Source organism: Rhea americana, unplaced genomic scaffold (assembly GCF_003343005.1).
Source record: "Rhea americana isolate MKP2758 unplaced genomic scaffold, rheAme1 scaffold_35, whole genome shotgun sequence".
NCBI classification, from domain to species: domain Eukaryota; kingdom Metazoa; phylum Chordata; class Aves; order Rheiformes; family Rheidae; genus Rhea; species Rhea americana.
The window spans coordinates 5,429,790-5,453,672 of record NW_028186479.1 but is presented as its reverse complement, the minus strand read 5'-3'; the positions used below and the strand labels follow the sequence as shown (position 1 = coordinate 5,453,672).

General features: G+C 37.7%; 2 protein-coding genes across 3 annotated transcripts in view; one reads left to right on the top strand and one right to left on the bottom strand.

The window, feature by feature from the left end:
- The window catches only part of NPHP3 (nephrocystin 3), a 30,615-nt gene extending 16,567 nt beyond the window's left edge, over positions 1–14,048 (top strand). The window contains exons 18-27 of the mRNA XM_085311864.1: positions 530–624; positions 2,500–2,622; positions 3,010–3,199; positions 3,342–3,583; positions 4,018–4,093; positions 5,271–5,398; positions 7,546–7,786; positions 9,945–10,070; positions 10,939–11,054; positions 11,254–14,048. Coding sequence (XP_085167990.1) covers positions 530–624; positions 2,500–2,622; positions 3,010–3,199; positions 3,342–3,583; positions 4,018–4,093; positions 5,271–5,398; positions 7,546–7,786; positions 9,945–10,070; positions 10,939–11,054; positions 11,254–11,434 — 1,518 coding nt within the window. The 3' untranslated portion in view covers positions 11,435–14,048. The remainder of the gene's footprint in view (positions 1–529; positions 625–2,499; positions 2,623–3,009; positions 3,200–3,341; positions 3,584–4,017; positions 4,094–5,270; positions 5,399–7,545; positions 7,787–9,944; positions 10,071–10,938; positions 11,055–11,253) is intronic.
- On the bottom strand, positions 13,622–23,877 carry UBA5 (ubiquitin like modifier activating enzyme 5). 2 transcript variants are annotated; one of them, XM_085311865.1, is made up of 12 exons: positions 23,730–23,877; positions 23,168–23,213; positions 22,986–23,075; positions 21,812–21,921; positions 21,329–21,415; positions 20,524–20,608; positions 19,544–19,648; positions 19,228–19,355; positions 17,959–18,094; positions 17,457–17,532; positions 16,499–16,605; positions 13,622–15,901 (listed from the first exon to the last, which is right to left on the bottom strand). In XM_085311865.1, exons 1-12 carry the CDS (start codon positions 23,873–23,875, stop codon positions 15,818–15,820), a joined length of 1,200 nt encoding a protein of 399 aa, XP_085167991.1. In that variant the 5' UTR covers positions 23,876–23,877; the 3' UTR covers positions 13,622–15,817. The 2 variants fall into 2 exon arrangements, with proteins under 2 accessions (XP_085167991.1, XP_085167992.1); XM_085311866.1 differs by having other exon boundaries at positions 23,753–23,780.
- Positions 23,878–23,883: the final 6 nt, after the last annotated feature.

Below are 23,883 nucleotides of genomic sequence, written 5' to 3'. Positions count from 1 at the left end.
TCAGCAGATATTCATCTTGGTTTCCTGTCTTCCCCTTTGAGAAATTCAGTTACTCACAGATTCTTGCTTTGTTACACTCTAAGCCTCTGCTGATTTTTAGATAAATTGTTGTATTAGCTAGATAGCCATTCATATATTTATACTCTCTTCTGTTTTCTTTAACTTCTAGTCTAATGTTAGAATCCCCTTGAAAACTATTAGAGCTGTGGTATCAATACTGGTTGGTATTGTTCACCAGCTGAAAACCTGGCATTCCATACCTTTAGACTAGAGTTCTGATCCATTAGTTGTTGACTCCAGATCTCCTCAAAAACAAGCAGAACTGAAGGARAATGGAAAATGATCTGAATAACCTGAGCTTTGGTCTAATACAAGATGATCTGTTTATAGTACCTTTGTCATGGAAAGATTTTCATTCCACAGCACGTGACTGGTTTCATAATTAAATCTCATACAGTTTGCTGTGAATCATGAGAGCTTAATAACCAAACTAAATGCATTTTCTTTCTCTCAATTCTCTTCTCCTTAGGCTTGGGAAATGGTGAAATTAGAATGTATGGAAAGTGAAAATGCTATTTCTGCCTATAGACAGAAACTAGTAGACTATTTCACCATGCAGCTAAGGTAAGTAAGAGTTCCTGAAGATGTGCTAAATTGCAGGCTTGTATAGCAGGCTTCTTTGACTCAGTATTGTAAATTATCCTTGCAAATGAACCCTTAAAAATAATAATTTTCAGTTTAGCAGCTCATTGATATATTGCTTCCTAATCTTGGAAAAAATTGAGGATATGCTGGGTATGGTGGTCATCCAAAAAGGTTATTGTGTGATAAGACAGGGCATGAATTCATTTTGTGCTAACTACTCCCATGCACGTTTTTAGCTCCCAGTAAATACTAGGAAATTTGAGGTTGCTTGAAGAAAAAAGGAAAGACCTCCTTGAATTTGGCAAGTGATAAACACATACACAAGATGAGGTCCAGTAAAACAGCTGAAAGGTTGCAGGTTCATAGAATCATAGAATCAGTAAGGTTGGAAGGGACCTCTGGAGATCATCTAGTCCAACCTCCCCACTCAGCAGGGTCACCTAGAGCATGTTAGACAGGGTTGCATCCAGGCGGGCCTTGAATATCTCCAGAGAAGGAGACTCCACAACCTCTTGGGGCAACCTGTGCCAGGGCTCCGTCACTGTCACAGTGAAGAAATGCCCCCTCACGTTCNCTCAGCAGGGTCACCTAGAGCATGTTAGACAGGGTTGCATCCAGGCGGGCCTTGAAGATCTCCAGAGAAGGAGACTCCACAACCTCTCGGGGCAACCTGTGCCAGGGCTCCGTCACTGTCACAGGGAAGAAATTCCCCCTCACGTTCAGGTGGAACTGCCTATGCTTCAATTTCTGCCCATTGCCTCTTGTCCTGTCACATGGGACAACTGAAAAGAGTTTGTCCCTGTCCCCTTGACACCCTCCCTTCAGGTGCTGGTACACACTGATAAGATCCCCCATCAGTCTTCTCTTCCCCAGGCTGAAGAGGCCCAGCTTTCGCAGCCGTTCCTCACAGGGCAGATGCTCCAGCCCTCTGATCACCCTCGTAGCCCTATGCTGGACTCTCTCCAGTAGCTCCATGTCTCTCTTGTCCTGGGGAGCCCAGAACTGGACACAGTCCTCGAGATGAGACCTCACCAGGGCTGAGGAGAGGGGCAGGATCACCTCCTTCCACCTGCTGGCAACCTAATGCACCCCAGGATACCATTGGCCTTCTTGGCCACAAGGGCACCTTGCTGGCTCACTGTCAATCTGTCATCCCCCAGCACTCCCAGGTCCTTCTCTGCAGAGCTGCTTTCCAGCAGGTCAGCCCCCAGCCTGTACTGGTACCTACAGTTATTTTTCCCTAGGTGCAGGACTCTACATTTGCCCTTGTTGAACCTCATGAGGTTCCTCTCTGCCCAGCTCTCCAGCCTGTCCAGGTCTCTCTGAATGGCAGCACAGCCCTCAGGTGTATCAGTCACTCCTCCCAGCTTGGTGTCATCAGCAGATTTGCTGAGGAGGCACTCTGTCCCCTCATCCAGGTCAAGTCCAGCCTGATAACTGATTTGCCTTTACAGTCCTGAATTAGTGTGTCCCAACTCTGCCTGGGATCTACTGCTCTTTGCTCCTCAAAGCACACACTGTTGAGTAGCAGAAAGCAAAGTGGGCCAGAGAAAGCCCCAGGGAAGGAGGCACAACAGGACAACTGGTTGCTGTGGGGGTGCCGATCTGCTAGCAGACACAGATCAGCCTGTAGGGGAGGGAGTAGCTGCTGTCTGGTGGGGGTGCAGGGTACTTTGAGGTGAAGTTAAAATGAAGAGGTGAAAAAGTGGAGTACACAGTTCACATAGAAGTCTGTTTAAGCAAGTGTGGTTTGTTCAGATATGGCATTTATATGCTTGCCTAGCTTTCACATCAAATTGACAAGTTGTATTTGGCCTCTCACAGCTTGTATTTTGTGTACTTTTCGTTCAATAGTCGAGACCGAGTGACTTGGAGAAGTGCAGATGAACTTCCCTGGCTCTTCCAACAACAGGGTGACAAACAAAAGCTACACAAGTGTCTTTTGAATCTCTTTGTATCCCAGAACCTTTACAAAAGGTACAAAAGTAGCCACTGCTTTGACCGGTATAAACATTTCAAAGTAATTTTTTATCAAGCACATGAAATGTGAGGTAATCTCTAGTTATTACCTTTCAAAGGTAAATGACAGGAACTTAAAGTAGTAAGAGGCTAGAATATTAATCTGTTGGTGATGCTGTTATATAAATCATCTGTCTTTCTATGCTGTTACAAATGGGGGCCAGTAAAGGAATAAATACTGCTGTTGTACAGCAGTAGTCTCCATGAATTGTGTCTACAGCGTTTTTGAGCAGAAAGAGAAAATTCATGCTTATAGCCCTTTTCTTTTCTTCTTTTAGCCTAGCATGAATCTGAAGAGAGAGATTTCAGAGATAAGATGAGCTTCTTACTTCTTTATTAAAACAGGGGACATTTTGCAGAATTGCTGAGTTACTGGCAGCTGGTTGGGAAAGATAAGAGTTCTATGGCAGCTGAATATTTTGACTCTCTGAAAGAATATGAAAAAAGCTGTGAGGGAGAGGAAAGTATGATCTGCCTGGCTGATCTTTATGAGACCCTGGGACGATTTCTTAAGGACTTAGGTCTTCTCAGTCAGGTAAGTACATTTAAAAAGTGTTGTAACAGCAAGCAGACAAATTAAGCAGAGCTCAGCATGTACTTTCTTCGGCACTTGTTAAACTATTGTAGCATACAGAATGTTGCCTACTGCCATCATATTCTCAGCTCCCCTACTACAGGCTGTAGCTCCTCTCCAGCGTTCTTTGGAGATTCGAGAGACTGCGCTGGATCCAGACCACCCAAGGGTGGCACAGTCACTCCACCAGCTAGCAGGAGTTTATGTTCAGTGGAAAAAGTTTGGAAATGCTGAACAGCTATATAAGCAGGCGCTGGAAATCTCTGAAAATGCTTATGGAGCTGAACATCCTCGAGTAGCCCGGGAACTTGATGCCCTTGCAACCTTGTACCAAAAGCAGAACAAGTAAGATTAACTGTACTGGTGCTTTTGTTTCATGCAGAGGTCATACAAAAATAACTTACCTGAGTTTTTTCCTGAAACCAGAATGCATCTGTGGCTCTTCTGTGGAGTTTTCTACCTCCCAGTGTAAAAGTGAGCATCCCCTGTGTAGTCTTGTAGCAGGCCACCCAGTAGGCTGAACCTTTGTACTCAGGACTCCCAGAACCTAACAGATTAGAGATGTAGGAAGAGCACTGTTCATCCCTAAGTGTTTTAGATATTTTTGCCTTTGACAAAAAGTGTAAATTTTGTCAAGAATTAGTAAGAGGCTTTGGAATGGAAAGGAATTTATTCTCTCAAGCAACTTAGAAGCTTTCTAGGCATACTACCCAAAATATCCACTGATGCTATATTTGGCAGTCTGCTAGCATTGCATAACATTCTGTAACTGTTTTCAGATACGAACAAGCTGAGCAGCTGAGGAAAAAGTCCTTCAAAATACGCCAAAAGGCAGCGAGGCGGAAAGGCAGTTTGGTAAGGGAAATACTTGATATTTAATAGAAACGTTGGAAAGCTGTGCCTCTGGTATAGAAAATAAAGTGTGTCTGCAGAGCTGTTCTAGAAACCTGGTATTCAAGTGCTTTGGATAACTGCAGGCGTATGTAGTGAAGTGGTACAGCCGTAGCTTTGGTAACTACCCTTTCAAGTCTTCTGAAAGTGTAGGAGAATCAGTATAGCTGATAGAGTTAAAGGGGGCAGATGTATGGACACTTCAGATACTACAGTTTGGGGATGCAGAATTACTGCAGATAGAATTGGCTGTCAAAATGAGGATGGGGAAGAAGTGCTCTGCAGAGATAACAGGGCTTTTTACAAATACTATTGAACACAGTGCTTATGGCAATGGATAATCTCACTGATAGTGTTAAGCACCATCCTGAGTTTTCTCCTAGTCTTTTCTTTTGTGTTTTTCAGCTACAAAATTCCTCTGATCATTCTTGAGCTGGGAGTTTGCTTGTTGTGTAGTATCCATTCTCTAAAGGTTTAGCAAGTAACTCTAGTAACAGTTATGACTGTGGTGAAAGTAGTGAAAAGCCACAAAAATGCTAGTCTTTCCACAGCGTTTAAATACAAACAAATTCAGATCACAGGAATTTTGTCAACTTTTGTAATTAGTTTTGCTGCATAAATATTTTTGTTGAAACTGCAAAGGTCAAGAATTGGGCAGGGTGTGTAACAAAGGCTGCACTTTTTAATTTGCTTTGCATATAAGCATTGGCTTTGCAGCCTTTTTTTAAAACATGCATGTAAAACCTTGAAAAATACTCTTTTAATACATATATGGCATTTGATGTAGGAAATTAGCTTGATTTTTCATTTGGAGTTTTTAAAAAGAATTTCATCTAAACAGGTTATTTGAACTACTGAGTTCAAGCATCTTAGCCTGTGAGGTACAGGGAAAACGGAGCTAGAAGATGACACAGCTAGTTAGCCTGGAAGTCTCTGTTATTTCTGGGAAGTGTATTGGGTGAAATTCACTGTCGGATTGTAAATGAGCAGAACGCTTATGCACCACTTAGCCTGAAAATAAGATGTAAATAGAGTTATTGTGTTTCTTTAGCACAAAATTGAGTGTTTCAATTTTCCATTCTTAGTAGTACACTGTAAAAGCAATGAAAATTGGCTTATGTTACTTTGTGTTTTGACGTAGTGTGGCTTTGCTCTCCTGCGTCAAAGAGCCCTGCAACTGGAAGAACTCACATTAGGCAAAGATACACCAGACAATGCTCGAACCCTCAATGAGCTTGGAGTCCTCTATTACCTGCAGAATAACCTTGAGTAAGTTTTATTCCTTGTGACATATCTTTTCTCATAGTTCTAAGTAGAAGCAAAGCTTTAGGAACAAGTATTAAATCTAAAGACATTCTCAGATACTCACTAGGATGCTGTTCCTGATTCATGCCACAAGTTTTTTGTTTACTGTGAAGTTAACTTATATTTTCTAGAGTAAATGCCATCAGGAAGTACTTATTAGCCAAGTCAGTGCATTTTCTGCATTTAGAATTGATGTTCCGCAGTTTGCATTTAACTAGCCTTGCTCAAAATTTATGTAGTCTCTACTTAGAGTCACTGTTTTGTCACCCTCCTTTTGTAGTGTTCATCCTTGAACAGAAGGTTTTTCACAGCACTCAAAATGTCAGCTTTATTAGAAATCTTAATTTAAGTATTTATTCACCATGGTGGACTTCCTCAAGCTCTTACCCTGCAGGCCACTTAAGGGCAGAATATGACGGAGTGGCACGAAAGTTCTCTAGAAGCCAGGTGAAAAAGGGAAATGATGCAAGCAGAGCAGTTCTCATTGCATGATTAGGCATTCTTCTCACCAGCTTCTTTAGTCCACAGAGTATTCTAGAACTAAAAATTCACTGTAAGTGAATTTTAAACACACTATAAGTCCTCCTCTCCTGAGCTGAGTCTTTTTGATAAAGAAAGGAAGTGAACAGTAAATAAGCACAGAGTAAGTTCTGGAAGTGTTTTTACATTCTTCCTATATCTGATTTTTAAGCTGCCAGCAATTGTTGGAGACCTATAGAAGTATATTGCAATTTAGGATACCTGCCCATAGAGCMCCAGTTAAATGCAGGATCTTTACAATAAAGGAACTGATTTGTAACAGCTGTTGGAGGTTTCCCTCAGTTTACTATCATGAAGTCAAGCCAAAGTGAATGATTATAGAGGAGCAGCAGAGATAGGAGTAACTATCTGATTTCATGCAAGATCATTTTATGTTCCACACTGTTCATATTAAGTTCCTGTCTTAACACAGTCTACTTTTAGATTAACTGTTTTTCCGCGGTGTCATCAGGGAGCACAAGTATTTTTCTGGCTAAGGTTTAAATCATTTTTTCTTAGTGGAGTATTGTGCATCTGTTCTGAATCAGCAAGGCCAAGATCGAATTTTTTGCTCATTTGATGCAGTTAGAATGAAATCAATGACGGAAGGGTGCATCATTTTATCAATTGTTACATATTATCACACTTAGTCTTCTAGCCCTGACATAGAAAGAACACCTTCTGATGTTTGTTAAGAGCTCCAGAACTGAACCTGCTGTTCTGAGTGTAAACGAGCTCTTTCTCTATAATGTAAAATGGATTTTTTCCAATTTACTAAACTGACCTTTTGGGAATAGAACCACGCAGAATTTGTGTGTGTATCAGGATGACAAACTACCTAGTTACAACGGATGCTGCCAGGATTATGTGGGGATCACCCATTGTTTGTGATAGATGACTGCTGTAAATCTACAGTGGATTAAGGTACTCTAGTGAGATAATAAAGTATGTACTTTTGATAGGGAAACGCTTGAATAGTGCCGTTATAGAAAGTCTTTCTCACTTCATCACTTCCAGACAGACTCTACAATGAAAATCTTAACTCATCACATATATAAAACCTATTCCTGTCTCTCTACCTTTGGTATGAAAGCTATCTGCTGAACTGTATAATTTGTTTTATGATCTTTAAAGTTATTAGAAAAATGTGTGAGCCTTTACTCACATTCAACTATTGCTTTATTCATGAAAGCATTTGACTGCTATGAAGAGTTGTGCAGAATGTCCAAGAATTGTAGGTCAAATAAAGAAATGGGTAGCTACAGAATAATGTAATGTTTGCTGAAATCTTCTAGACTGGCTTTTATATCCCTAGCAGTGGGGCTTGGAGATGCACAGGAATGTGTTAATTAACTTTCTACCTTCATACTTATGGTTAGCCTGTATGGCAGGACTGTGGCATATATAGTTACTCACTGCTCAAATGACTTGCTAATCCTGCATGYGCTTGTCCAGAGGCAAATGAAAGCCCATTATCAGATGTCAGAATTTCTGCAGTTTCCGAGGCTGAGTTTATTCTGTCTCCAACAGCCACTACAGCCTATATAGATGTAACCAGTTTTAAAATATTACTGAACAAATGTGTTCTGTAGGACAGCAGAGCTTTTTCTGAAGCGTTCCTTGGAAATGAGAGAGAGAGTCCTGGGACCCAACCACCCAGACTGCGCACAGTCCCTCAACAATCTGGCAGCCTTGTACAATGAGAAGAAGCACTATGATAAGGCGGAGGAGCTCTATGAACGAGCTTTAGACATCAGGAGAAGAGCGCTGGCTCCGGATCATCCCTCCTTGGCTTATACCGTGAAACACCTTGCAGTGCTGTACAAAAAGATGGTGAGCATAGGCCTGTTACCTTTCTTCGTACCAGCTCAAATGACTGTAACACCTTGCAGAGTCACAGTCTTTCTGTCCAGGAGTGAGGCGTGGGAGTTTTGTCAGATATTGGTATCTTACACGTACCCTTACGAGATGTAGTTAAGTGGCCTCAGTCTGTTATCAAAAGGCCCAGTACCTTTTGCAGGACACACTTTATGTAAAGATAAGCTGTTTGTGAATAAAGTCTTTGGTGTCCTGCATGCTTACATGCTCCCTTTGTCATGTAGATGAAGCTGCTCAGTATTCATCATAAAAGGGAATCTCTGGTTTGTTCAAAGCTAGTGTTAGAGCTGCAGTGAGGGAATCTCTTCCCAGCTGTGTTTTAGGTTCTTTGGTGTCTGGTACATGACATCCAAGCACAAAAGTTCTGTCAGATGTGTCTTGATGGAAAGATTGTGTGTTAAGGTCTAAGAATAGTTCTCCCTGTTTTTACATACGACTTTGAACTTTATAGTTGAACTGACAGTTACTTTAAGACTTGTGAGGTAGATAATACTTTACAAACTGTATGGCTGAGCCACTTTCAGCTTGGTTTGGTTCACTGAAAGATGACAGTTCTTCTCTGTTGGAAACTCTAACTACATGGAATTAAGTTAACAGTAATATAAAATTCTCTGAGTTTCATCACTTCAGAATGCTTTCTGAACGTTTGTATTTGCAGTTGATCACTCTAACTATTCATTATCATCACTGGATGAGTAATGTCTAGCTCTGGCAGTATTTATCTCAGTCTGTCTTTGGACAGGCAGTTACAAGATTCCACTTACACAGATCAGCTCTCTAGCTTAGTTAGCATTTCTAGCTAACCAGTTTCAAATTTAGAGGAGGATAACAGTAATTTTTTTTCTTATGTACTTCACATTTTACCATTCTTTAAAAGGAAATAATCTTTGAGGATCATCTCTTGGATCAAATTTTCCTGGGCTTTGCACAGTAACTGCTGCCTGATAGTTTGTGTGCGAAGTGGCTTTGGGTCACATGTTCTGTGCTCACTTCAGCTTAGAATTTTGATGCTGCTAGAGACCTGTAACTATGCAAAAACACTCCGTATTTGCATCAGTTCTCTATCGGTTTGAAGGAGCATAAATTAAAATGCACAGTGCACCAGTGACGCAAGGAAGAGTGGAGGAAGAAAAGGGACAGGATTCTGATACAGAAAATGACAACTCTTTATAGATAAGTGCTGAAACCATATGACTTGCAGATCAGCACACAGTGATGCTCTGAAGAAATAAGGCTGAAGTTTAAACTTGAAGTTTGCAATTATAATGAAGGATTATGCAATGGAAGTTTGCAGTTATTGATTTTCTAATTGCTATTAAGTATGAGAATTCACATTCTGATAGTGGAAAACTAAGCATATTTCCTAAGTATATACAGCTAATGTGTGAGCAGATTTAAGCTTGGAGCAGAACAGATTTGCTRTTGGGAAAATAATCATCTACAGTAAACTAGTTGGAAAAAAAGAGGGGCCGAGAACGAAAGTCAAAAAGCTGAGTTCTCAGTATGGTGAATGGGAAGAGATTTGAAATGGCATTGAGCACTGCAGGTGTTCCAAAGAAAACAATGTGAACACCATTTTGGTAAACAGAAAACTACTCAAAACTGCTCAAAAGTTAAAGCACCTACATTGCCATATCACCAGTAAAATTTAGGCTCTTTAAGACCAAAGTAAATGCTCTACTCTGTCACTTATGGCAGGATGAGGGAATGTAGATGAAGAAAACTATTTGGAGAAAAGTAAAACTGAATTTTTTTTTTAAGTCTTTTGAATTAGACACTCATGGGAAAAATTTAAATATTGAAAGAAGGAAGATGTAACCAATAGTAAACATAGTCAAGGAACACATTCCCAATCCTGTAGCATATGAAATTATTTTAATTTAGATGTAAGGATTTCATTGAGAGTTGAATATACTCAATAACTTTTTGCAAAACAGATTCTAATATTCACAATAACAAATCTGTGCTGAATATAACTATGAGTTGACCCAAATTAAACCCTTCTTCTGGAAATAATTTCAACTTCTCCAGGCTTTTCATTGTAAAAAGATTTTACTGTTACCATTTTGGTATACCAAGATAGCAGAATCATTTTTTGTCGGTTATTTTCTAGGGAAAACTTGACAAGGCTGTTCCTCTGTATGAACTAGCTGTTGAAATTCGACAGAAATCATTTGGCCCAAAACACCCTAGTGTAGCTACTGCTTTGGTGAATCTTGCTGTTCTTTATTGTCAGATGGTAAGTAAGTTCTTCATGTCCTACATGTTTATTATTCTTATCTAATGCCTTTTTTTATGAGTGCGCCTAAATGATAGCAAAGGAATGCAATTGCATTTAAAAGAGAACTCCTTAAAGGACTTGCCAATTCTTAGGTTCCAACTAGCAAGGAAAATGTATGCAGGCAATAGGTGATTGCTGTGACTGAYATTGCAGAAGGACACTTGGGCTAATGCTCTTTAAAGTATTCACAATATTTCCCACGTCATTTTAAGACTACAGCTAGAATGTAGTACTTCCCTCAGTACAACAGTACTCCCAGTGTGATGGAGGACAGCTACACCACTGGCTCAGTGGGAAATGTTACCCATTGAAATACATGTCCATGAATGACAAGTGCCCACCTTTATCAGCTATAACTCTGTGTAACTAAAAATCTGAGATGGCTACACCAGTTGACTTTGTAGTCTACATTAACATGAGATTTGAGGAAATGTAATCAGCCTGTTGCCAGATTCCTTACTTAGTATCAGCGGGAGCAAGCTGTAGGTTGTTTTCTTGTTTTCCACTTTCTTGTAGTCTATCTGATTTTAAGCAGAGATTAAAGCTAGTTCAGGTGAAATACTTAAAGAGCATTTGATAAAACAGTCAGGTATGTAGGCTGAAATTTTCAAAGCTGCCGAAGAAGTCCAGCCCCTAATAAATTGAATTGCTTTGACAGTCTCAATCATCATCATCATCATCTGTCAACAGTAGTTCAGAAAAAAATCTCAGAAGACCTTTTCTGGTTGAATATGTATGAATTTGTATCTAGGATGTACTGATAGTATGTGGAAAAAAGGACAAATGTAATATAGCTCTCTAACAAACAACTTTCTACTAACCAAAGAAAAAGCAGGTTGAAGCTTTACCTCTTTATGAACGTGCATTAAAGATTTATGAAGACAGCTTTGGTCATATGCATCCTCGTGTGGGAGAAACTCTAAAGAACTTGGCTGTGCTTAGGTAAGATTATAAGTAAGTTCTGGGCATGTGAAGGGGGAACTACTATGAAAATTTGTAGATAAAATGTACAAGAATTGCATGTTTGTTAAGGAAGCAGAGAGCCTTAACTACATTTGCTGGTAGCAGTGTGGGCATTTCAGACTGTGAATTKAGAGATTTCTTTAGTTTGTTTCAAYGTTGTTCTGCTCTTCTCCCAAAGCTATGAAGGGGGAGATTTTGAGAAGGCRGCTGAACTTTACAAGAGAGCTATGGAAATAAAAGAAGCAGAGACTTTGTTGATAGGTGGAAAAGCAACTTCCCGTCATTCATCAAGTGGAGACACATTCAGTTTGAAAAGCGCTTTGTCACCAAATGTTTTCCTGGAACATGGACAAAGGTGATATAATGCTGCTCGAATTTAAAGGTAGTCTCTATTGACATTTTAAGTTAATCATAAAAATATTAAGAAGATCTATGTTTCTTGGAATAAGAGAGTATTTTGGGACCTAAACCTATCTTCCGGAATGAAAAGGAAAACACGTTTAAGATTGAAATCCTTTCATGTTAACTTTAAGGACTGTATAGTACAAAGTGAGTTTCTTTCATTGTATATAGGCATGCATATTAATTACTTGCTCAAGTTATAGCTAATGCCAAAAACATGGTACTTTGACACCTCTTAGGCCAAGAGCCAGGATTATAACATAAAGATAGGTTGAAATAAYTGTATGTACTCTATGTGACAGTTCTTATTTCTGTGTTCCAGTGGCCTAGCTTAGGCCACTTACTTATGTATGTTTTGTTTCATCAACCTTTTCTGCCTTTTCAGGAGTTTTTAAAGTTGTTTCTGTATAGATAATAATTTTGAAAAAGTCAAATACTGTTCCACCCAAAGTTTTACTTGCAAGTTGGTTTCAGCTTTAAGCAAGCTTATATTCAAGGGATTTGTGGGAAAAAAAAAGGTTTCCCTGGGAAGAAAATATATTTAAATATAACATCATCTACAGTTAAAGCTTTCCAAAGGATGTCAGATTCAGCTATGCTTGGTAGAAATATTTCCAGTGAGGAACTAGAATGAAGATGTGTATAACATGATTCCCTGTTGTTTATCCTCTGATTATATTTTCACTATTTAATCTCATTTAATCCCTTACAAACCTTCTTGTATTTTATTAGCCAGAAAACTCATTGATGATACAGAATAATTTGTCTTCAGATAAACAGATGCTGCTCAAGTCTACAGGATGTACCTAGTATTCTGGTCACCTGGAAGTGTCAATCTGAAGTGTGTTTTCACTCAGTGCGTAAGCCTGTGAATCAGTTTTGTTGTAAAAAGTCTTTTAAAATATGTATTTAAAGGAATGTAAGTGAAAAATGAATTGAAACCTCACTGTATTATTTCAGATRTAACTAATGGATGTAATTTGATCGGGTTTGAAATTGTGAATGACTCTYATCTCAAAGGGTACTTACCTTCCACAATCTTTTTTGTGTTTTTGTAAGAGTTAAAATGAACTTTTCAGCTTTTGTTCTGATTAGAAAGGATTTAATGTTTTGGTAGGGCTATAACTTAGCAAATTACCAGTTTCATATTGTTCTAAACAGACATACAAACCCAAACTTGATCTTTTACATTAAATACTTACTTAAAAAAATACTCAAAAGTAGCACTTGAAGCTATTACAATATAACCACAGTCTACAGTTTGTACTAGCTTTGTTTTTTTTTTTTTCTTACTTCAGAAAACAGTTCTGCTCATAAGTTTTGCATTGTATTCCAACTACCTTACAGGCTTGTTCCTTTGCAGGAATCCTACAGAGTTAAGAAACAAACAAAACCCCCAAATCATCTCACTTCTCCATTAATCAAAAGCCTRTATTTGTTCCGGTTACTTACTCTTCTCATACCTGATAAATTCCTCCAGCAAGGACAGTGTTGCACAGTAGCAGGTGCCTGGATTAGCCTGTCAGTGCTGCTCAGATTTTAACACGTATAATGGTATCTTCCTCTCCTAAGCAGTTTTCCTTCAYGTTGATAGCTGAAGTGAAGAAGAACCTTCAGTGTCCTATTGAACTTTCCCCACTGAATGATTTCCRACTCTAAATTGTTACTATTCTTTCCTTAATTTACTTCACTCCCCTTTTTTCCTAGGTGAAGTGCACTGTTACTTTTGAAAGAAAAATCAGTCCCTTAAAAGTAGCAATTTGCAACCACTCGTGGTCCACAAGCAAAGACAGTGAGCAATTTGCTTTCCCTGACAACTTGAAGAAGAGTTCTTATGGAAAGCATGATCATGAGCAATAGTGGAGGATCTTGCTGGTCACGACTGTGCTCTCCAGACAGTTGCTCATGTGGTTGTTGTTTTACCTCACACACATAAGAGTAATTTGTAKAGCTGGTGTAAGCCAAACACTGTAATATATTTAATACTTCTGTACAGGAGAATCCACCTCAAAAGAGGAAGTCTTCAGATTCAAAGGAGATTTAATAATACAGCCAGAATACCAACATCTCAATAACATTCATGATGCACTGTAGGTACTGAAACTTTATTAAAGATTGCTAAAAAACTGAACAAAGCCCAACTGATTGTTGCAATGTGCTCCATTTATTATGCCACAACAGAAAGTCATAGATTTTCCATTAGGTTTTCAAGTCAATTATCTTTGTAAATGCCTTTTAATGGGGAAAAAAAGTCTTAATTTTAAGTTCAGTACTAAACTGAATTTTAACCATTAGTACACTCAAACTTATTTTGTAATTATTTCAAATTCTTGTGTATTAGTTGAAAGTGAGAAAGTAATACAGGAACCCTTTTGCATGCTCCAGAAGTGTGCTGATGATAACATAGGAGTTTGCTCCTAAAACTGTACATGAAATAAAACTGTAAGTAAACAGTTGCCTATTGTAAAGCTGTAAATCATGTGATAGCTGTAATGTCTACAGCCGGTCTCAAGCTTAACTGAGTTGTTATAAAAATGAGTCAACCGTTTGCTTCAGAATCTCCATAGTAAAGTGTGTGCCTTGTTTTTATTGTTCCCAAAGGTAAAGTCTCTCACAAAGAAATAAAAATAACACTTAAATCGACATTTGGATCAAGCTAATGCAGACTCGGGAATGATGGGCTCTGGACTCTCTTTGATGCCAGTTCAAGAGCATACTTTTTTTAAATGATCACACTGTTTTATTTCCCCTTGCTCTGTACAGTTAAATCTCTAAAATCTAGTCTCTCCAGAACTGAACTCAACCTAAATCAAATCTTCTGTTTTATAGTATAATAAATCTCCCCTCCAAAAAGCATCAGTAGCTTCACAGATTATTTTTCTTCAAATACACTCTATGTACACTCCATACTCCATCAACTATGGAGGAGACAGATTTTTGAAGCTTGTAACTATTAAGAGCCCAGCAATTAGAAATATATTTTTAACCAAGTGTTCATTCAGCTCCCTAAGAAACAGAAGCATCTTCAAAATATTAGTAGTTGGATACTGTTACCATCATGTACTAGGCAGTTTTGTGTTGGTACCATCCTGCTCTGAAAAGGCTTTTGAACAGCAGAAGTTGAAAATACTTGCATTACATTAGAGACTGAAATGTACATTCTTCTAAGCCAAATCTAAATAGCAATAGAGTTCCGCAACAGACAACTAGAGCAGTTAAAAATATCTTAAATCAGCACTTCCAGTATATTAGTCATCTGTAGGGTACTAGCAATACAGAATGTGTACATTTACAGGTATTTTACAGGTCAGTTTAATACRTGATAATTTAAAAGTTAGTAGTACTGTACTAACGTTATTTACAAGACAAATACAATAACTCAGATACTGCACTGAAGATACCTGCAMCATTAAAAGTTTAAAGCATCTAATTTTAGAAACTTTAATATGCAACTCAGATTAGTTATTTTCTCTAATACACCACATCAGATGGGTGTGGTTTAGAATTATAGTTAAGCTTTTAGAAATGAGCAAAAATAAAATGTTTAGATTTTCAAAGGGAGACAAAATCTCGTATGTATTCCAGTTATGGATAATTCTTACAGATTTCATCATAAGGATCATCTACCAGCTGAAGTGATGACTTGTTAATACCCTGTCAGCTAGCACAATTATCTACTAACAAAAAAMCCCTCATGCCTTGTTAAGGCATACTCAAAAGCATGATCACAAGGGAAACATATATGCAGCTATTTAAGAACATGCAGTAGTAAAACTGACAAAACCAGAGAAATTTAAAAATATATTCCATCTCGGTGATGAATAGGCTAAAATGTTCCATTTACTCACAAAAAAATAACCACAGCACAATCCATGCCAAGAATTTAAGTAAAGACCAGTGAAAAGTAACTAGTACATGTGGATAGAAGACTGGAAGCAGCAATGAGTGAGGCACTGTCATCAGCCATTGACCTATTCAGTTCCACTCAGGCAAAGTGCGTGTTTCACTTGTCCYATATTATCTGCTCAGTTGATGACATCAGATGGCAGATAATGCACTATGCCTACTTTTGATGGTTTATCCATCACCTTTAATTTTCCACTGAATATCTGGACCCTAGAAACGTTGAGAGGTTAAAAGTTACAGAACTTACAATAGCACTTTYGTATTTTGAAGACATGTGAATAGGCATACAGAAATAAACAAGGTAACTTTGTCTCTTCCCAAGTAACAGTTCCATTTCATCAGAAGTTCAAAGATAAGCTTCACTGAAAAAAAGTCTTGTTTTTCCTCATAATCCAATGTCAATCCAAATTCCCAGAMACTTAATATACATTTTGCTACATGTTTTTCATTTTGGCCATGAGTTCTTCTAGGCTTTCCTCAGACTCTGCCACTGTTTCCTCAATTACAGCACTCTCCTCCTATTAGTAACAGGAGAAAAAAATCAGCAAGACAAATAGCACACAAAAACCCCCCTCCCAAAATTTGAGTTATGCAATGCCATTTTCTTAGAATCAAGAACCCAATCGTAAGGTTAGCTTCCAGTGATTTAACAGCAAAGTGGTCTACAAATGGTATRCTCCATTCTGATTAGGATTTAGAATGTTCTGGTAGCAATACATACAAATTGTGTTCCCCAGATACATTAATTTCACTTCGAATACATAATACTTTTAAAATACAAATATAGTAATAAAATATTAGTCACTAAAATATCAGCTGAGATAATCATGCTTGCTTATAACTAGAACACAAAATATGAAGTATGTTCACTTTGTCACCTCAAAACTACATTCACACTAACTTTAAAGAAATTTATTTTTCGGAAGAACAATTGAGACAATCACAGAAAACACTGGTGGTATGGGCTGAGATACAGCTTTACTGAATTTTTTAAGATAGATTTTTATTTTAGGTTTAAATGGTGCCCAAACTGATAGCTATTGTAAATTAAATGTATAAAATATACTTCAAAAATTAGTGCATTCTAAAACAATAAATAGTGAAGTGCWTATTACCTTGTTTGGAATAGTATACGCTACAGTAATTCCTTCTGGAAGATCAGGTACTGGACCAGAAGCAGCCCTCAGCTCCTCTTCTGAAATTTCTGATACTAATTCGATGCCTTTGCATTAAMAAGGATTGAGAACCCCATTAAAAGAAAGTTCTTTAATCAATATGTTAGAGAAAAACTGCAGCTACTTTTCCRAAATACAGGAATTCTGAAATAGAAGATCTTTCTGCTTTTAACTACTTCACCCCCATTATCAACATGAAGTGTTTCCCTTTAGAATATATGAAACTATTCATACCGGTACCTTATGGGCAAGAGCTGTACTTCTGGACTAAACGTTATTTTCTCTCATTAAATCTTATTCTGAGGACAGTTTTCCCAATGGTAAGGTAGGATTATTCTCTATATAATGTAATAAAAAGAACATGCGTATGCATTCTTTACATGTTTATAAAAAAAATGTCCTTACAGTTTCTTAAGAACARTTCTTTAAAATTTAAAGTCTTCAGAGCAATACAAAGAACTATGAGGAAGCCTTAGTATAAGTGGTGGTAGAAATGACAAATGTTCTTTAGATTTAGAAGGAAAATACAAATAAATTTTGACACAAAACAAAGACTTGTTTTGTGTATTAAAAGGTACCCACAATCTAATGAAAAATATTTTGACATTTTYGTATCTTCAGATCATCATCTGAGAAACTACTTTAAACATTGTTAACTCTTGAGCCTACTCAAGAGTTTACTTACTCACTTTAGTATACTTTAGTATACTAAAACTGCATCATCGGTTTGGGTTAACATTACTATCAAAACTAGTGCAAAGCCAGCAGTAATCAAGCAACGTAAGGTACAAAAATAGGAAGTGTGAAAGGTACCCTATACTGTGTTCACTCAAAATGAAGAATATAATTGAAATACTCGATACTGGTGACATCATTTAGTCTCCAGTTGATTACTTGCCCCAGTCATTGTCTTCATGTACTATTTCTTCTTCCTGTTCGATTACTTCTYGTTTTGATTGTACAGCTTCTTTCTTCTGAAGAAAGAATACACAAAAAACAATATATAGAGTAGGCCAATTTTCAACAAGATCAAGAAAGACAAAATTTAATATTCACCATTATTTTAATATTTAATATATGCAGTCAGTTTAGAACTTTCTTAGGCATAAAAAGGCAAAGTACAAGCAAAAAGAAAATAAAAAAACCTTAACAGTCAAAGATAGTAACATATGACTACCAGAAAGGTGAGCGATTACTGCAGAAAACATCTTTATCCGATGCAACTGTATGCAAGTCATTTGGCCTACCTTTAAGATGACTGTAAGTATTTTTAGAAATTCACGTAATCATGCAAAGATAAGGCCACTGAAAACTGAAGTAGCGATGACAGTTTTCTTTTACTACCATTTCATAGCTGGCTTTGTTCTCAAGACTTTACTAAAGCGTAAGACCATTTTTACCTTATAATTTTCCTGCTGTTTTCTGCAATTTTGGTCACTGCATTGTGGGTTTGGTTTCATAGCCATAGTTGGAAAGAAATCCTGCATTGCGTTGTAACCAAGATAATAACTCACGGTGCCAAAATTCAGTAAATATCTAGAAAAACAAAATGAGAAAGCAGGTCCTTATATACAAATGCAAACGTAAGAGTTCAATTGTTCAGGCAATCCTATTTTTTTTTTTTTCTCTCTCCCCCAAAAGAGCTTCTGGAGTGCACATTCATACCACTGACAGTAAGTGAAGTAGTAAAAAGTTACTGCAATTGTCCTAAAAGAAGCTGTGGTCACTTGAGTTACTGACAACAGCATAGCTGCATCAATACAGAATAGGCGTTGATGTGTTTGTATGAGAATAAGTCAGCTACTGTCTCTGAAAATTGCTATGCAATTCTATGCAATACTTGTCTGCACAACTGAAAACAAAGTTTTGTTGTATACAGGCATAATTGCAAACATAGAAACTAGAAATTTTTGGACAACTCTGACAAAACCAAGCTGAAGCTAAAAATTGGCTAAACAAGATAAGATCCTATTCTCTAAATATATTTAAACAGAACTTTGAATACTGCATCCAACCACTTCCAAAGTTTAAGCACTGAGAGAACTGAAGAAAACACCCTGCAYGGAATTGGTAAGTTTTGATAATAAGATGCTGGGAAAAAATGATGGATCGTTTTGAAACTGAATAAAACAAAAAAAATTGTTCAAAAATTTTCCCTGCAAGGAGATGACTATTTTTTAAACACCAGAAGTCATGTGACAGTAGTTTTGAAAAACAATAAAATATTTCATATTGCTGTGTAACTATTCTCGTTTCACCTCAGATTTTTATAATACCAAGGCTGCAAGAAAAATTGTTTCTTTGTTCATGTACAAAATTTCAAAAGCAAGTTAGCCTATAGGTCAATGATGTCAAATGGGAGCTTGTTTAAATACAGAAACTAAGAGGARAAAAACACAAACCTGTGTGTGTACACAGTAACAAGTCTTAGGCAAACCCTTAAGATCTTTCCTTGCCCTGAAAAATGCTATTAAAAATAGCAATGCCAAAATAAAGACTTTGGTGATGCAAGCAGTATATATTTCAGTCCTGTCTAATAATACCAATACCTTTAGGAAATAAGCCACAGATATTTAAAAAGAATCAGACTAATCATTATGAAAGATCTCTTCAGAGTTCTTCATACCATAGTGCTATACACACTGAGCAGCAGCAACTCGGTCACTTACTTCAGAACATTCTGTACAAGAATTCCTGCCACAACACCCATAGTGGTAGGAAGACTAGCTGCACAAACTCCTTCTCGTTTCAATGTTTTCTCATCAATATTTGCAGCAACTACAAGTGGAGGAGCACACTGTGGGAAATAATGAAATGCAATTTTAAAAATGCATTAAAAAACACAGATCACACRAACACCGTATTTTAAGCTACTCCCATCAGCTGTGCCAGGATCACATTTGCTAGCCAGCTGTCTTCATACTCCCAGTCCCATTTTAAAAAGAAAAGAAAAAAAAAACTACAGTCCTGTGGAGCATTGCATACCGCAAAACAAGCGGATTCACCAGGTATGATCAGCTGTATATGTCCTGACACTGCATTTTCACTCACTCCAGATTCCATCCAGATTTGTCCAAGTTCATTACAGGCCTTAAAAAAAGCCAGAAACGCACACATTAATGATGTGGAAGTTTAATGGAAAAATAAGCTGTAAATTGAAACTGATTAAACATACAGCCTTTCTGTCTTAAAGCTAGAAGATCATTAGTCAAGAGTAAGAACAGAAAAGGCAGGAAAGAAATTGTAAGAGTAAAAACGAAAGGACAAATTGAAGTTGTCCTCATGAAGCTAGGCCTTTGTGCTTGCATGAAGACCTGTTAAAACATAGACTATTGAATGATACAGGCCATTAGAAATCCCGTTACTCCCAAAGCTAACTGGATGCACTACATCCTCATACTTTTAGTGGCATGGAGACAGCATGTCTGCGCATATTTGGTGTATATAATTTGTAGAACAGCTGAATGGTAACAGAAAACATGCATTTTGCATACTATTCTGCACTGGGTGCTACTGTAAAGAAAAGCAGTGTGATTAGGTGCACAACCTTAAAACATTTTTAATATATTAAAAGTCATGTGAAGTGCACAATTAGATATACATGGTTTTAAGGAGGCTTACAAGATTCAACATGCTAGGCTTTGATACTGCCTTCATAAAAAGAAAATAATTTTGAAATTCAGAGAGGGTTTACAACACTTACTCCTTTACTAAACGTTATCTGCTAGGCACTTAAAAGACCACTTAAAAGACTGCAGTTGTACTTATCCACACAGATTGTGTTTTACAAGAACTGGATAAAGGCTCAGATTAAGTTAAAGAAACATGAGGAGAAACCTTCTCAAAAGATTCTTGGTAAGGTCCTGTCTTTTCTCTAGTCCATACAATTTCCAACTATTGTGGAAGAAAAATACTTCCTCCACAAACTTATCAAGAGTCCAAGCATGCCCTATAGATGCCCTTACTGTGTTAATTGCCATGCGAGCTTCAAAGTTGTCCACGCAGCTTAGAACAAGATCGACAGGCTTCCCTTCCTCTAGTGCACCGTTACTGAAATAAATATTGAAGTTTGCATGAAATTGCTAGTGGACCAAAATACCAACATGACAATCAATATGCATCTTTAGATTAGAGAAATACACAGGAAGTATATTTATAAAACTTGTACCTTCTTTTGCATTTGCACAACTAGCACTGTATTTCAGCAGTAAAACAGCTGCCAGGAACAGCAGCACACTGAAGCTGGAATTTCAATACATGGGCACTTTAGATTAAGGGAAGTTTTATATAGTATACACTCGCATCTCTCTCAAGTGAAAAAAAATGCAGTACAAAATACTAGGGCAAATAGTTTATCTTTGTACAATACACCTGCAAATAAGAAAAACTTATTTCAGAACTCACCTGTGAGATACACTAATAACTACTTACTTTCTTTATACTATGAAGTGTACCTCAAACTACTAGAGCAGACAAAATGTGATTTGTTGCACTGTAATGGAAAAGCCAACATGACTCATAGCTTAACAAAATTTCATTGGAAATCTAAAGAGGCACTAATACAATGTATTCCTACTTTACAGCAAACATAAATGTTCTTTAACACAGTCTCTCAAGGACTACGCAGAAATGTGTCTTCATATACATATATTTCCCACTGGTTTTCAGTTAAAAGTTACTAAATTAGAAAAAAATTTCAATGAAAATTGAGACTGTATTTAGAATCAAACACCAGCAGAAGTTAGCACTCCTTTTGGTGACAGATTTTACCTTATTCTATCCATGAAATGTTGAAAGTTGTCCAGTGTCGTGATGTTGTAGTTATGCACTTCAAACTGAACATCAGGGTTAATATTCCTTATAAAGGAAACAAAATGAGTCAATGCTAATAAATACAAGGGTAACTTGCACCCTATTTCCTAACTTCACAAGTGTTGCTAGTCTTAAACTTCCAGTCTGAAGTCTAATATGCCCATATGGACAAAAATTCACAGATTAGATGAGAAGAAAAGCATACTAAAATGGTATAACAATCTTCTAAGCAAAATTAACTATACTTAAAAAGTACATTTACATTAATGTTCAATGATGCTTTTGTACTGGCAAAAAGTACCAACCATTTCCACTGCTGTTTTATAWCCAAATTTCTAAATTAGACTATGCCACTTTAGCAACAGGTATTTCACTTCTAATCACCTGCATAACAGTATCCTCGGTAAATACATTTTGATACCCACTTTTCTAAATACATACCTCAAAGTATGCTCTGCTGCTTGCACTTTACTTAATCCAGCTTGATGAGGCTGGAAGAAGAGTCTGTTCATGTTTGCCAATTCCACTTTGTCATAATCAAACAGAAGCAGCTACAATAAAGGTTATAACAACACATGTGACTTCCTAAAGATTCTGCAACGAAAGCACTATGGTAAGCCATTTTAAATAACAAAACTCATCCTTGGAAGGAAAATAATAATCAGCAAAACCCCCAAAACTGCAGTCCCATCCGGTTCATATATAAAAAGTTACCAATGTTGTAAGTGCTGAATTCTAAGAACTATAATAATTATATATACATATGATATATACTATAAAATTTATAATAAATTACAAATTGTAGTAAGTGCTGATTGTAGGACTGAATTCTAACTTTTTAGTCGTGAAAATTACGATTAATATAAAGCAGTTTGTTAATTTGTTCTAAACTAGGTAGAATATTCAAGAGATTATCTACATGGACACTAATATGATCATCTTGTGTTCTCATATTCCTACTTGTCATTATGACATTAACTGGAAATATGTAATTTCTTTTATTTGTATCTTGGCATGTATTTCAAGGCACTTAAGATAATTGGATAATTCACTGACACGTAGATTATTCTAAATTCTGAACTAGTGGTCTAGTGTCTTTTCCTAGGCCCAAGATGCTGACCTACAGCAAACACTCCTTCAGAGAAAGCCTCTAATGTTTCATTTTTAGCCACTAAGAATTTCACGTTAAACTGAGTTTTGTGACAAAACTGTCTGTTTGAAATTTACTGCCCTTCAGTTCTGTTGATATCGCCTTTTTCCTCAAAATGCAGGATTTGGTCTTTGCAAGTTCTCCTTTTTCTCTTTGTTTTCCCATTGCAATAATCCCATATGATGAACATTAAAAGACAGATGGACTTCTAAGAGGGCACAGAAAAGACAAGCATCCAAACAAAAATCATCCATGTGACACAGAACGAAGCCCTACATAAGTCATTTTTACTAGCATAAGACAGACATCAAGACCATTCATGTCGTCTACATGCTGTTCTTGAGCACTTGCTTCAAGATACTTTTATTGGAACAAAATCAACTAAGGGAAATCTTATCTATCTCTTTATAGAGAGAACTAACCTGTCCACTATGAAGGAATAAAAGGAAAAAAAAAAGTCATTACCTTACCAATGCCACATCTTGTCAACATTTCAGCAGTTACACTGCCAACTCCACCTACACCCACTACCGCAACTGTAAAGGTACGGATTTTCTGTATGAAGAAATAAACCACCAATCAGTACATCAAATGTGATCCAATAAGAGAGGAAAAAAAAAGTTGTTTTAATGCAAATACAGTCCTACCTCATAGTCCTTGACTATTCCCATTCTTTTTAACGCCATCAGACGGCTACAAAGGAAAAAAGCAATAGCTTCATCAAAAGGCTTCTAACTGTAATTTTCCTTTTCAGATATTTAAAATCATACTTATTTTAAAGATAAGTCATCCAAACAACAAACTCAAGCCTGCAGTTCTCACAGCAGTTAGGACTGCCAGCTAGACACAGTCTAAACAACATTGTAGGTATCTCCCTAATAGCAACACCAACGACTGCAGAAGCTCGGACGYCTTTTTTTTTCTTTTTTATTTTTTTTCCAGTGTAAACAACATCAGTGAAATTGGAACCCAGATGCTCAAGACCCCCTGTAAAACAAGCTTTAAAGGAAGCAAAGGAGGAAGGAGAGGAAGGCCTCAAGCAACGGCTGCCCTGCCCTGGCCTGCCCTGGCCTGGCCCGGCCCGGCCCCCGGCCCTCTCTTGCAGCTTTAACCGTTCAGCCGGCCAGGTTTTCTCGCCGCCTCCGCAGCGGCCCGGCCGGGACCCCGCAGCCTCCGCCCCCGGCCGAGGCTCCGCGGCGGCAGCAGCACCTGTACGGGTTGGAGTCCGTCACCTCGGCGCTCATGTTCTCGACGGGGGCCCGCGCCGGCGGCCGCCCGCCCCTCGCGCGCGCCAGCTCCAGCTCCAGCTCCCGCACGCGCCGCTCCAGCCGCTCCAGCCGGCTCCGCTCCGCCATGGCGGCGG